The sequence below is a fragment of the Manis pentadactyla genome, chromosome 14 (genome assembly GCF_030020395.1).
Source record: "Manis pentadactyla isolate mManPen7 chromosome 14, mManPen7.hap1, whole genome shotgun sequence".
In the NCBI taxonomy this organism is placed as follows: Eukaryota; Metazoa; Chordata; class Mammalia; order Pholidota; family Manidae; genus Manis; species Manis pentadactyla.
The window spans coordinates 64537265-64550260 of record NC_080032.1 but is presented as its reverse complement, the minus strand read 5'-3'; the positions used below and the strand labels follow the sequence as shown (position 1 = coordinate 64550260).

The 12996-nt window shown below is 50.7% G+C and overlaps 2 protein-coding genes across 6 annotated transcripts; one reads left to right on the top strand and one right to left on the bottom strand.

Moving 5' to 3' along the window:
* The first annotated feature begins 6144 nt into the window (after window positions 1-6144).
* SPSB2 (splA/ryanodine receptor domain and SOCS box containing 2) lies at window positions 6145-8964 on the top strand. 5 transcript variants are annotated; one of them, XM_036909986.2, is made up of 3 exons: window positions 6145-6283; window positions 6927-7669; window positions 8590-8964. In XM_036909986.2, exons 2-3 carry the CDS (start codon window positions 7009-7011, stop codon window positions 8715-8717), a joined length of 789 nt encoding a protein of 262 aa, XP_036765881.1. In that variant the 5' UTR covers window positions 6145-6283; window positions 6927-7008; the 3' UTR covers window positions 8718-8964. The 5 variants fall into 5 exon arrangements, with proteins under 5 accessions (XP_036765881.1, XP_036765880.1, XP_057347452.1 ...); XM_036909985.2 differs by lacking the exon at window positions 6145-6283 and adding an exon at window positions 6524-6667; XM_057491469.1 differs by lacking the exon at window positions 6145-6283 and adding an exon at window positions 6682-6782 and having other exon boundaries at window positions 6927-7477.
* Window positions 8965-9078: 114 nt separating this feature from the next.
* On the bottom strand, window positions 9079-12342 carry TPI1 (triosephosphate isomerase 1). The gene is made up of 7 exons (XM_036909988.2): window positions 12175-12342; window positions 10937-11060; window positions 10739-10823; window positions 10533-10665; window positions 10165-10250; window positions 9777-9864; window positions 9079-9661 (listed from the first exon to the last, which is right to left on the bottom strand). Exons 1-7 carry the CDS (start codon window positions 12287-12289, stop codon window positions 9543-9545), a joined length of 750 nt encoding a protein of 249 aa, XP_036765883.1. The 5' UTR covers window positions 12290-12342; the 3' UTR covers window positions 9079-9542.
* Window positions 12343-12996: the final 654 nt, after the last annotated feature.

The following is a 12996-nucleotide window of genomic DNA, read 5'->3' as shown; positions in this document are numbered from 1 at the left end:
GTTTGGCGGAGTGTCTTCTCGCTTTTGAGTCCTGACCCTGCCGTTTACCGCTCTCTAGTGTTGGACAAGCCATTTAACCTTTCCGAGTCACAGTTTACCAGTCTGTAAAAGTGGGGATATCTTTGCCGTAAGGATTAAATGATCTGTGATGTTTAATTCGTCATAGCCACGCTGAACGTGAACTCAAAAAAGCTCGGATTAAGTGTATCAGGAGGTTGCCATCCACCATTCCACGCGAATGTGAGATGGAAGACTGGACTATGTACTCTTAGCCCCAGATCTGAGTCTCTCAGTGTATGTATTTTATGAGGCTGACTGCGATTGTAGTGGTTATGTTTTTTTTAAAACTAGATTATAATGTTTTAAGATGCCTCTTGTCCATATAACATGACCCATCTGTAGACAATCCAGCCATTTCATTTGGCACCCAACCAAAAAGTCCCTTTCCATGCTGGAAGAAAAACTAGCTTGCTTACAGAGGTGTGGTATGTCCCTCTCCAACGTGGCACGTAAATAGTACCTCAAGAAATCCACATGTGCCACTGACTCAAGTCTGAAGCCAGGTCATCAAGTTCTCTTATAACTGCTTTAATGACAACAGAGTATGTGTGATGTGGTGACTCTTTAATGAAGACTGAAAGGACACTAAACTTAAGCCCCGAAGAAATAAACCAGAAATATGTGCCTAACAATGGCAAGAAAAGGAAAAAGAAAGCTCTTGGTTTCCAGTCATAGTTCGAACCTCCTTCCAGAGAAGACAGCTTCAGATGGAAGGATTTCAAAACCAGCCAAGGATGGCGTAAGAGTTTTAGAAACCACTTCAACCTCAAAAACGTGCAACCTGTTGGTGAGGATGTTATCTGAGGAGGAACAAGCAGCAAAACCCACTCAGAGTTGCTAAAGAGTTATTGGCCAATGGACAATCTTCTGGAATATAATGAGGCTGATACCTTTTGGGGGGAAATATGCCAAACTGCACTTATATTTCCAAACTAGAAACATGCCCTGGTTTGAGAGTAGTTAATGACCTTATGACTGCTACTCTCTCCCTCTGATGGTGGTTGTGATTATTAAAACTGACACGTTCTGCTAGTATACAGATCACAGTATCCTAAAAACAAAACAAAAAAAACCCCTATTTTTTTCTCTAGCATTCAGATGCAAAGTCCTGGGAGACTGCAGCACTTATCCTGATTTGGTTTTACAGTTCTACATTCTAGAATTAACAGAGGACCTCATTGAGAAAGGCCTTGGCTTTACTGTTGCTGATCACATTGGTACCATTTGGAGGTACCACACATTTCAGGAACATGCTCATAAAAACATGGAAGTCTTCCAGCCCCCGACATCACCCCTGTCGTTCACTCTGCTGATCTAAGTATTATTTTCCGTTTCAAAGCCACATGTATGATGCTGGGTGAGATTCCTTCTTTACTCTCAGACCCATGAATACTGATCTTAATCTTAACGTGGTAATGAACCAGAAGAGTTGGAGGTTCTTCACTATTTTCAGTTGCATCATTTATTTTAAATAAAGGCATGGAAACAGTCAAGCTTGAAATAGTCTATGCATGTTGGGAAGAAAGTTTTCAGGATTTTAAGGGTTTTCTGTTGACAAAGAAGTGAAACTCGTGTTCAAGTGCCCTAGCAAGTGGATCATGTTGGCTTTGTGCAAGATACTGAAGAATTTCTTGAGAGTCATAGGGAAACACTAATAAAAAGCTTTAAAATCATCCTCAGAAGACAAAGATATGATGAACAGGAAGAGAGTAACAGTTTAAATCTTCATAAATATGTTGAAGTGTTCCATGCTGCAAAATATCTGAATGATTTAATTTGTGAATAAAGTCATTCTATGGAGAGAAGCCTGAAAATTACATATGGTTAAATCTATACATTGTAATTTCTTATAACCCAGCAATTCTGCACATAAGTATGCACCCAACAAAAATGAGTGCCTAGGTCCAGCAAAAGACCTGGACAGTACTGTACATAGTACCTTTCTCTGTAATAGCTAAAAACGAAAAAAGTCAAATGTCCATTAACAGCAGAATAGATCAATTGTGGTACATCCACACAACGGAATCTGTAAAACAATGAAGATAATGAGCTACTATTTCTTGCAGCAAGACTGACTCTCACAGACATGTTGAGAAAAATAAGTCAGACACAAAATAATACATACTATATGGTTTAATTTATATGAAATGGAAGAAGAGTCAAAGCTAAACCATGCTGGTAGATGTCAAATAAGAGTTACCTTTAGGGGTGGCACAGAAGAATATATGAAGAAAATTAATTTTCATCTATTTGATTTGTGTATTTGTAAGACTTTGTTTAAAACTACTTTTATAAATAGAAAAATAAATATACCTAAGATTATATACACACACACACACACACACACACAAAAAAAAAGAGTTACCTTTAGGGTGTAGTATCAGGGAAAGAGTAAGAAGGAGCCTTCTATGATGCTGGAAGTTTCCTGATCACGATCTTTTTGGTGGTGGTCACACAGCATGTAGTTATGTAAAAATTAACTGAGTAATTTAAGATTTGTGTACTTTGATACATATCAATAAAAAAAAGTTAAAATGACTTGCAACAAATGTGTCTGGAATTGGATTTATTTTCATTCATGACACTTGGTACATTGCACATTCTTTATTTTCCTCTTTTCAGCAATCTGTGGTATCTCTTCTAACCTGTCCTCATATTTGCCAATTCTCTTTTTAACTATGTCTAATCCGCCATTTACTCACCTACTGAGCCTTTAGTGTCAATGATTATATTTTAAAAATCTGCTTGGTTCTTTTTAAAAATTGTTGTCTCACAACAGACACATGAAAAGATGTTGAACAGCACTATTATCAGGGAAATGCAAATCAAAATCACAATGAGATATGACCAGTCAGAATGGCTAATATAAAAAAGACAATAAATAACAAGTGTTGGTGTGGATGTGGAGAAAAGGAACCTTCATGCATTGCTGGTGGGACTGTAAATTGGTGCAACCACTATGGAAAGCATTATGGAGGTTTCTCAAAAATCTAAAAGGAGAAATACAACCAGAAATTTCACTTTTGGGAATTTACCCAAAGGAAACAAAATTCCTAATTTGAAAAAATATATGCACACCTATGTTTACTGCAGCATTCTTTACAATAGCCAAGAAATGGAAGCCACCTAAGTGTCCACTGATAGATGAATGGATAAAGAAGAGGCTGTACATATATACAATGGAATATTATTCAACCATAAAAAAAGAATTAAATCTTGCCATTTGTGACAACATCATTGGACCTGAGGGTATTATGCTAAGTGAAATAAGTTAGACGAGTGAAACAAATATCATATGATTTCAGTTACAATGAAACAAACCAACCAGAAATAGACTCATAAATACAGAGAACTAATTGGTGGTTGCCATAGGAGAAGGGGGTAGGGGGGACAGGCAAAATAGCTGAAGGAGATATAGAGGTACAAACTTCCAATTAAAACAAGAAGTAAGTCATGGTGATGAAAAGTATATCATAGGGAATATAATCAATAATGTTGTAGTAATTTGTATGTAGACAGCAACTACACTTATCACGATGACCATTTTGTAATATATATAATTGTTGAACCACTATACTGTATACCTAAAGCCAATGTAATATTGTATATCAACTATAATAAAAAATAAAAAATTTTAAAAATGACTTGTAACATTATGGAATATTTGAGCTTTTATCAACAAATGTTTGAGCAGTTCAAAATTAAGTGGCAGCAATTGTGAATGTCATGTTTTCAACAATCAGCAGCTGAGCAGGTGTGGTCAACTTCTCCAGCTGGGTTAGTCAGCCGTGGCTTAGGCTCGCTCTGTTCCCTAACCCTTCATCCACTTGGTTATCACACCGGTCCTGTGGTAATATTCATCCTAGGCCACTATCCATAGTCTTGATGTAATTTTTGTTGTCACACTGGCAAGAATATTCAGGTTGGGTGGATGACAAGCATTCAGAATCACAACTTTCTTTTTAAAATGTTCATCTTTAAAATATTTAAAATTTGTATTATGTATATCATTATGTATATATACCGCCACATATGCATTTTACACAGAACAAACATGCTGTACCTAACAGATGGGGCAAGTAAGAGATTTTCAAGGGAAATTTTGATTCTGAGATTTTACCTCTCCTCTCTATCCCCCCAAAATGTGAGGTGTCTAACACAGTGCCTGACATACAGGAAGTACCAGTTCAGCCCTTTCAGCCTGGACTCCCACCTCCCACAACCCACATGTGCTGATTCACTAAAGTTGCCAATGACCGAAGAAGTCTTGTAAGTAATCAAATTAGAATTTTCTGCTGCAATGTATCCTCCTTGACCCTCCCCTCACTCTATACACTCTCTCCAGGTCCCGTTGTTGATTCTCATAGTTCAGCTCCTGACTAAAGGCTGACACAACTCCCAGATTTATATCTCCAGCCCAGGCCTCTCACTCCCCCTCCAAGCCAGCCATTTGCAAGTGTGTTCTGGATGGTTCCATCTGGTTGTTGCACAGGCACCTCAAAAACATGTCCTAAACAGAACTCACCATCTCTTTCTCCCACCTTCCTGCCCCTGCCCCAGAGCTGCTCCTCTTTCTGTCATCTCCATTGTCACCACCTTCCAACAAATTCCTCCAGGCTAAAAACCCCCCTTTCTCTCTTTCCTTTGTCTTGCCTCAGCATCTAATCAATCACCAATCTTGCAATTTCATCAGCGTTTCTTGAATTATTTTCATCCATATTCCTACAGACCTATTTCAGGCTCTTGACATTTGTCACCTGGGCTACTGGAACCAGTCTCCTTGCTTCCAATCCTATTTCCCTCCAAGCTGCCTCTATATTGCTTCCAGGGCAGTTTTTCTACCATGAGGATCTGACCATGTTTCTCTGCTGCTTCTCTCATGTTTGGCTCCCCATTGCCAGCCTGTCCTACACTTTAACTTTTGCATTCCCTACTTGGCCTACAAGGCCTTTGTGATATGGCACTGACTTCTCTAGGCTTGTCATTCATGTTTTCTTTCTTGCTTCAGCAACCTAAGTCTTCCAACTTTCTCAAGCCCATCTACCACACTTCTGGCTTTTTTCATGCCAGCCTTTTGGTGTGGAGTACCTACTAAAGGCCGCAAACCCAACCCAACCCCCTTTCTGCTGAACCAGCTTTCAGGCCAATTCCTAGTCATTCAAGATTCAACCCAGTGTCATCTCCTCCAGGACACTTTCTTTTCCTAACAGCTTGATTCCTGGTTAGGAGTGCCATCCTTTTTACTCCCCTAATACTTTCTTTATATGCTCATAAGCTCATCTACTATATGATAAACTGTTTTGCAAATGTTCTTGTAACTTTCTTGAGGATTCACTGCTTTATCTTCAGTGCTTAGCACAAATGATAAAATTTGAACCAGAAACTGTTCTAAATGCTTTAGGTATGAAAACCTTCCTGAACCCTCAGTACCTCTCATGCAGGGAGATACCAGCAATATCTCCATTTTGCAGAGGAAGAAACAGGCACCAGGCAACTTCAGTAATTTACCCAAGGACATGAACACTGGCCTTTAGGTTTCACATGGCAGCCTGGCTCCACCACAGACACTCTTCCCCATTATATTAAACTGCCTATATAGAGTGGGCTCTTAGTATATGTAAGTGAGCAGTAACAGCTATGCTTAGTGAGTGCACACTGTGTACTAGGCTCTGCGCTGTGCTTTACCTGGATTATTCAAACTCCACAACAACCCTGTGAGATTAGTGCACCATTATCCTCATTTTACAGAAGAGAAAACAGGTCTAGGAGAGTTCAGCAACTTCCCATGGTCACAGAGCTAGTCAGTGGCATAGCTTCACTAGCAATTAAGGTCTTCACCACTACACTCTACCAAATGCGACTAACAGCCAGAACGGACTGACATGCAGGGTGAACACCGGAACAGCAGGGAGACCTAACACACCTACCGCTCAACGCCCGCAACAGAGTTCAGAACCTCAGGCACAGAACAGACCGACTCACAGCCCAGGGTGGGGGTGGGGGACCAGCTCAGAACACCGACCCAAAAGCACAGGGACACGGAAAGAGGTGTCAGCACAAGGTTAGTCTGATCCGCCCCTCATCTCTAGGGACTCTAGTCGTCGAGGCAGGTGAAAGATTTGGACAGTGGAAAACAGACCTCCGGGGATCCCAAAGCGTGATCCCATTAGAGTTAATGCAGAGCCCGGACTGCCCGGAGCAGACACCACGGCGACGAAACAGGGTTAGCCGCCCGGAAGGTCCTCCGAGGGGCCGAGGGGCGGGTCGCAGCCTCGGGAGGAGACCCGAGTTAACCATCCCGGAAAGGGCCCTACTGGGCCGGAACCTCGAGGCGGGGCGGGGCCTCGGGGCGGGGCGGGGCGTGCCCTCCGCAGGGCGCTGAGGGTAGTAACCGCCCCGGCCCGCGGGGGCGGGGCCTCGGGGCGGAGTGCGAGCTGGGACGGCGACGAGAGGGTTAACGGTTGCGTAGGGCCCGTGGGGGTGGGGCCAGGCGAGGGGAGGTGCGGGAGGCGGAAGCGGCCGGCTGGCTGCGCCCGGCGCGCTTCGCCTACTTTCGGGTGGGCTCCTCCTCTGGCCCGGCGACCTCCCGGCCTGGCAGCCTAGAGAGGTTCGGGGGCGGGGACACGGGCACGGGGCGGGCTAGGGGGACGGCCCTGGGAGAGTCCCAAAATGGGTGAACTCGCTAGAACCTCGGGAGAGCGGGACAGATGGGTGAGGGCAAGGTAATGGGCCTAGGGGGACTGGGGGAGCCAAGAGGGAGAGAGGGGCAGTGGGCAAACGTGGGTGAAAGGACGGGGCGCTGGGGGAGGAGCCCCTGCCAGGATCCCTCACTGCCCACCGTCTTCTCTCCCCAAACTCCTCTCCAGGTCCATCTCGATCCGGAGCTCAACTTTCAAAAGAAGACTCCCCGCACGACTCTTTCGGGGAGTTCTTCAGCCCCTCACCTCCATGGGCCAGACGGCCCTGGCGGGGGGCGGCAGCACCCCCACCTCACAGGCCCCGTACCCTGACCTCTCTTGTCCTGAGGGCTTGGACGAGCTGCTCTCTGCGCCCCATCCTGACCTGGGTGCCCAGCGGCGCCACGGCTGGAACCCCAAGGACTGCTCAGAGAACATCGTGGTCAAGGAGGGGGGGTTGTGCTTTGAGCGGCGGCCCGTGGCCCAGAGTACTGATGGGGCCCGGGGCAAGACAGGCTACTCGAGGGGCCTGCACGCCTGGGAGATCAGCTGGCCCCCTGAGCAGAGGGGCACCCACGCCGTGGTGGGCGTGGCCACGGCCCTAGCTCCGCTGCAGGCTGACCACTATTCGGCGCTGCTGGGCAGCAACAGCGAGTCGTGGGGCTGGGACATTGGGCGTGGGAAGCTGTACCATCACAGCAAGGGGTCCGGGGCCCCCCAGTATCCAGCCGGACCTCAGGGTGAGCAGCTGGAGGTGCCAGAGAGGCTGCTGGTGGTTCTGGATATGGAGGAGGGAACTTTGGGCTACGCTATTGGGGGCAACTACCTGGGGCCAGCCTTCCATGGACTGAAGGGCAGGACCCTCTATCCGGCAGTAAGCGCTGTCTGGGGCCAGTGCCAGGTCCGCATCAGCTACCTGGGCGAGAGGAGAGGTGAGGCCCGGGGCAGGTGGGGGAAGAGTGTTCTGTTACCGGTGGCTGTGGTTTGGGATGGTAGCACAACACCTTACAAGAGCACTGGGAAAGGGCCTTCATCTGACCTGCCTCCTACCCCTACTCTGTGCCAGGAAGGGCTAAGAGCCTTCACAGGTGTTACCTAATTTAATCTTCCCATCAGCAACAGAGGTAAATAGTTAAGACTTGGGAAAGAAACTTGTGAGTAGTGAGCTCCAGAATGGAGTGAGGCACTCCAGGGATCGGAGCTTGTACAGGAGAGATAGCAGCCCCTGGAGCAAGAAGTGCAAAGGGTTAAGAGGGTACTGGGCTAGGGGTGTAAGTCCTAAAGGAAGAGGACTGGCAGTGCCACTCAGGGTGTGAACCAGTTTCCCTGGGCTTTGACCTGTGACACACACGTATTTCCTGCTTCAGTCAAACTCCAGGAAGAAGCCATTGAGGCCCTGAGCACCTGGAAGCAGCAGTGAGGGTGGCAGTAGGGCTGCAGGGGAGGGGCCTCCTTGGGAACCACTGGGGTCAGGGCTTGGGGCTGATTGAACTTCACTGTTCTCTGCAGTTGCAGAGTCCTCCGATGACCCGCCCATGCAAGCCATCCCTCCATCTCATATCTTCTAAGTCCTCTCTGGAATCTTAAGCCTGGGCTTGCTGCCACAGTCAGGGCCACCTTGGCCTATAGCTTAGAGGGCCTTGGCTACAGCATCACCCGCAGCTCTGATGGGATGGCTGTAATCTGATGCTTCTCACCCCAGAAGCAAATGAGCAGAGGATCGGAGGGCTTTAGATCCCCCTCTCAACCTAGGTGGGGCAGACTTGGAGCAGGAAAGCTGGGCAGGACCCTGTAGAGGATTTCTGGCTGTTGGCTGCACCCCTACTTACTTTCCCTTCCTTCTCTCCCCCAGCGGAGCCACACTCCCTTCTGCACCTCAGCCGACTGTGTGTCCGCCATGTCCTGGGGAATACCCGGCTCCGCCAGGTATCTGCTCTGCCCTTGCCCCCTGCCGTGAAGCGCTACCTGCTCTACCAGTGACCCTGTGGTACCACAGCATGTGCTGGCGCCTTGCCACCACCCCTCCGCTGGTCGGGCGGGAGGAGGCACTGCTGGCCTAGACCAGCTACTTAAAGCTGGTGAGGCAGAGCTGGGCCCTTACCCCAGCCCGAGCTCTGGGGAGCTCAACAGCCGCAAAGCCACCTGGAGGGGTGGAAAGGAGCTGTAACTCAAGGTTGTGGCAGCCTGGCAGGCAAGATGTTTTTTCAAGTAAAAATGGTAAGAGATGTGCTGTTGTAGAAACCTGTTTGTGGTTTTTTTTTTTTTGCACAGCGTCCTGCATCTGACTCAAAAAGGAAAAAGATGATGTGGGCAAGTACAGTGAAAGAGGACAAATGCAAGGCTTAGTGCCAGGTGTTTATTCCTCCCACACACGGGACCGCTGGCATACACAACACACAGGTGTCAGCACCCGGGGAGCATGGGGCAGGACAGTGCTGTCTCGGCCCTGGGCTTCATGGCATGCGATGGGAGAGGAAGGCGGCTTCTCTCTCCTGCTCTCACTGGGGACCGAGGGGACCCATGAGCAAACTCTACCCCTCCTTCCTCTCAGCCAAGGACAAGCTATACGTGGTATTTTAATTTCCAACCATTACAGTAAGTGGAGAAGGGATTGGCCTGGTCCCAACCATTACAGGGTAAGGTGTAAACGGTAAGGGGAGGTACACTTTGGATTAGGCCACAAGAGGGGGCAGGTGACACCATCAGAAGCATGTGAGGTGGGGGTCGGGGGTAGGTGAGCAGGTACTGGGCTTCTGAGCTACCTAATCCCTGGCTCAGCAGGAAGGCTGGGGAGACAGGCAGGGCTTATTGTTTAGCATTGATGATGTCCACAAATTCAGGCTTGAGGGAAGCACCACCCACGAGGAAGCCATCCACATCAGGTTGGCTTGCTAGCTCCTTGCACGTTGCCCCAGTCACAGAACCTGGGAAAGGAGGAGAGGTAAAAGTCAAGGATGGTATCCCTACCTCCATGTCTAAGAAGCACCCAGTCTGGTTCTCGGCCCACCCCCACCTCAGGCTGGAGGCAAACCCACTCACCTCCATAAATGATGCGGGTGTTCTGAGCTACTGTATCAGAGATGTTGGACTTAAGCCATCCCCGGAGCTTTTCATGTACTTCCTGGGCCTAGAACAAGAAGCCAAACTCGAGACTGTCTGCCTTCAGTTCAAGGGGAAGAAATCCTGGGTGCCAGTAGAGCAAGGTAGTATGGTTCTAGGGCAAGAACCCTGGGATCTGAGACAGAACACTAGGGCTCTGATCCCACCCAGGCCCTGGAATGGATGTCCTTGGACATGTCATTCTCCTCTGGGCTTGGGGGCTCCTGTCTTTAAAATGGGGTATGGGTGGTGGCCCAGGTGCTCTCTGTGGCTGTCCAGTTCTACCAAGGCAGGGTAGGATAAGGGCTGGGTTCCTGGGCTTGCTTACTTGTTGGGGTGTTGCAGTCTTGCCAGTACCAATGGCCCACACAGGTTCATAGGCTAGGACAACCTTGCTCCAGTCCTTCACATTATCTGTGGAACAGAGATCGGATGGAAGGGTGAATAGGAAGGAGCTAGCCAGTGTGCTCCCCAGGGAATGACCAATGGTGGCTTACTGCCTCCTGGTGGCTGTTGGAGGAACTCCAAGTGGCATCTATACTGGGGCAGAAATGACAGGGAGGATGCAATTTTCTTACCCTTCCCTTTCCTTTCCTGTGTTAGCATGGGGGTCAAGTCAGGCTGCAGGGAATCAGACCCCACCCTTGTGTCTCTGTGGCCCTGGCTAGGCTCAAAGGTCCCTTTCTCCAGAGATACCTGCGATGACCTTGGTTTGTTCGAAAACAACCTTCTCGGTGATGCCAGCTTCTCTCTCATCCAGTTTCTCCCCAATGCAGGCAATTACTCCAAGTCCCTCTGCCAGGGCGTGGGCCACTTTCTGCCCAATCAGCTGTTGAGGAAGAGACTTGGTGAAACACCCTTCTTGGAATAAGCATCTCTTAGCTCCTCTTCTGGTTACTAACCTCATCTGATTCCCCAAAGACATGCCTTCTCTCTGAGTGTCCCAGGACGACCCACGTGGCGCCACAGTCTTTGATCATGCCAGGGCTGAAGGGACAGAGTGAGCCATGGTTCAGCAGGATGCACACCCTGTGGCTTTCCCCTCACTGTGGACAGTGAGAGCAGGGTCCCTACACAGCCATCTCTGGCCTGCATCTCACCTGATCTCCCCAGTAAAGGCTCCATTAGTCACTTTGTAGCAGTTCTGTGCAGCCACAGCAATCTTGGGATCCAGCTTCTGCCGTGCGAAGTCAATGTAGGCGGTGGGGGGCGCACAAACCACCTCTGAGGGTGAAAGCACAGGAAGCCTTCATTCTCCAGCCTCTACCCGGTGCTCTGGGGCCCCCGGCCCTCACTGGCCTTCTATCCCTTTTCGTCCCAGCAAGGTAATCCTTGTCCACTTCCCAGCCCAGGCTGGGTCTATACCCAACTCCTTAAGCCTTCCTGGTGAGGCCTCGGCCCTCACCCTGCCCTCTGCCTTTTAACAGCTGTGGTTCCGATTTCCCGGGGCTATTCTGGGCCTGGGCACCTCCTAGTCTCAGCATTCTCTTGGGGCCAACTCCGCCTCTCTACTAAAATAGCCCATCCCTACCTCCCCCAGGCAAGGCAAGGATTTTTAGTAAAAGCAGAAGGGGCCGACTCCCGGGGTTTGTTTTGGGGGCTCTGAGGAGTAAACAAGAAGGGAATGCCTCTTTCGACCAGGCCTGTGGTTCCGTGATTTAGGTGGGCGGGAGGGTAAGAACTGCCCTCTGCCCGTGGGTGGCAGGGGTGGACTAGTTAGCTCCTGGAGGCCTTGGTCTTTTCGGTTTCCAGGTGGAGAAGCTGCGGGATTGCTCCTCATTCTCAAATGGCTCAGCCTGTTTGGCACCTGCTCAGCCCCTTCAGGGGAAGGCAGGAGCCACGCAGCCTGAGGAGGGGAAAGGATCAGGGCGGGTAGCTCCAGGCCCAAGCGGGGCGCTCGGCGGGCGGGCAGGACGCAGGGAGGAGTCTCGTGCTACGTGCGGCTGCTCACGGAGCCGGGGACCGAGGGGGGTAGGCAGCTGGAGTCCGCACGCTCGGCTTCCTCCCCCACACTCCCGGGCTGTCGCCGGCCTCCCGATCGCCCCCGGGGATTCTGCTCCGCTCCCATCTCGGCTCCCGGCGGGCGCAGCTCACTTCCTCCGAGTGACCCATGGAGTCTTTTCCCGCCCCAGAGTCAGAAGGCTCCGCCTTTCTCCCTCGACACACCCCCGGCACTGCGGCTGCGGAGCCACGGTGCCCAGGGCCATCATGCGGACCCCAATTGCCCTCGTCCGGAGCCCGGCATCCAGGTGCACGCGGACACCCGCCGCGAGAGCTCGGGGGAGGGCGCAGCCACGCCCGACCACCCCACCTCGGTCCCTCCCCGGCGAGGGCTCACCCGTGTCGGCCGGAACCTTGGCCGCGTTCAGGGTGCTGATGAGCTCCCCCAGACCCTTCTTCCGCCCGTTCATCTTCCAGTTGCCCCCGACGAAGAACTTCCTGGAGGGCGCCATGGCGCTGCCGCCGACACACTGAAGGTCAGAACCGCCGCGCAGTCGCTGCCACTGCCCGCTTATATAGAGCGCGGTGAGGCGGAACTCCGCCTCCCGCTCGTCGTCGACCACCGTTAGCCCGGCCCCTGCCGGCAAGTCCTGCCCCCGGCCCCGCCCGCCCGCCGCGCTGCCGCGCTCTGACGTTTCCCCCTTTCTCTTAGCAACGTTCCAGCCTCAGTTGCCTGCCTGACTTTCGGGAGGCGAAAACTGTGCCCCCCCTCGCTTAGACGAACCCCCACGTCACGATCCAGCCCCCACGAGGCCAGAGGTGGTCCCGGGGGAGCTCGCTGCCAGGCCTGGCCACTCCCACTGCTCGGCCTTAACCCCACATTGCTCGCCTGGGCTGAGGGAACTCTGGGGGACTTCTCTCTAACTCTGGGAAAAGGAGCCCCCGGCCCCCACTGGAGTAGCTGCATCTTGATCGCTGAGCAGAAGGGACAGCCCACATTGGCCTGGAAATGGGGAGCTAAGAAAGCCCGAAGTACCCTACACTTCGCCCCAGCTGGCCAAATGACAGGCTGCGTGCAGGGCCTGGGGCTCGGGCTCTCTAGTCTTACGGAAATTTGGCAAGGACCCACTGGGCCCCTTTTTGGTGACTGCTGTTTGGAAGGGCTCTTCACCCCCAGCTGTCATCCACTCTACCCACCCTGACCTGACATCCCCCAGCC

Bases quoted from the DNA above. Each gene is read 5' to 3' on its own strand.
- SPSB2 (XM_057491468.1), top strand. From the start codon at position 6,730: ATGGGTGAACTCGCTAGAACCTCGGGAGAGCGGGACAGATGGGTGAGG. The intron at 6,783-6,926 runs GTAATGGGCCTA...ACTCCTCTCCAG, and splicing joins GACAGATGGGTGAGGGCAAG to GTCCATCTCGATCCGGAGCT. The intron at 7,670-8,589 runs GTGAGGCCCGGG...TCTCTCCCCCAG, and splicing joins CTACCTGGGCGAGAGGAGAG to CGGAGCCACACTCCCTTCTG.
- TPI1 (XM_036909988.2), bottom strand. From the start codon at position 12,289: ATGGCGCCCTCCAGGAAGTTCTTCGTCGGGGGCAACTGGAAGATGAAC. The intron at 10,666-10,738 runs GTTAGTAACCAG...CTTCCTCAACAG, and splicing joins TCTTTGGGGAATCAGATGAG to CTGATTGGGCAGAAAGTGGC. The intron at 10,251-10,532 runs GTATCTCTGGAG...TCTGTTCCACAG, and splicing joins ACAAACCAAGGTCATCGCAG to ATAATGTGAAGGACTGGAGC.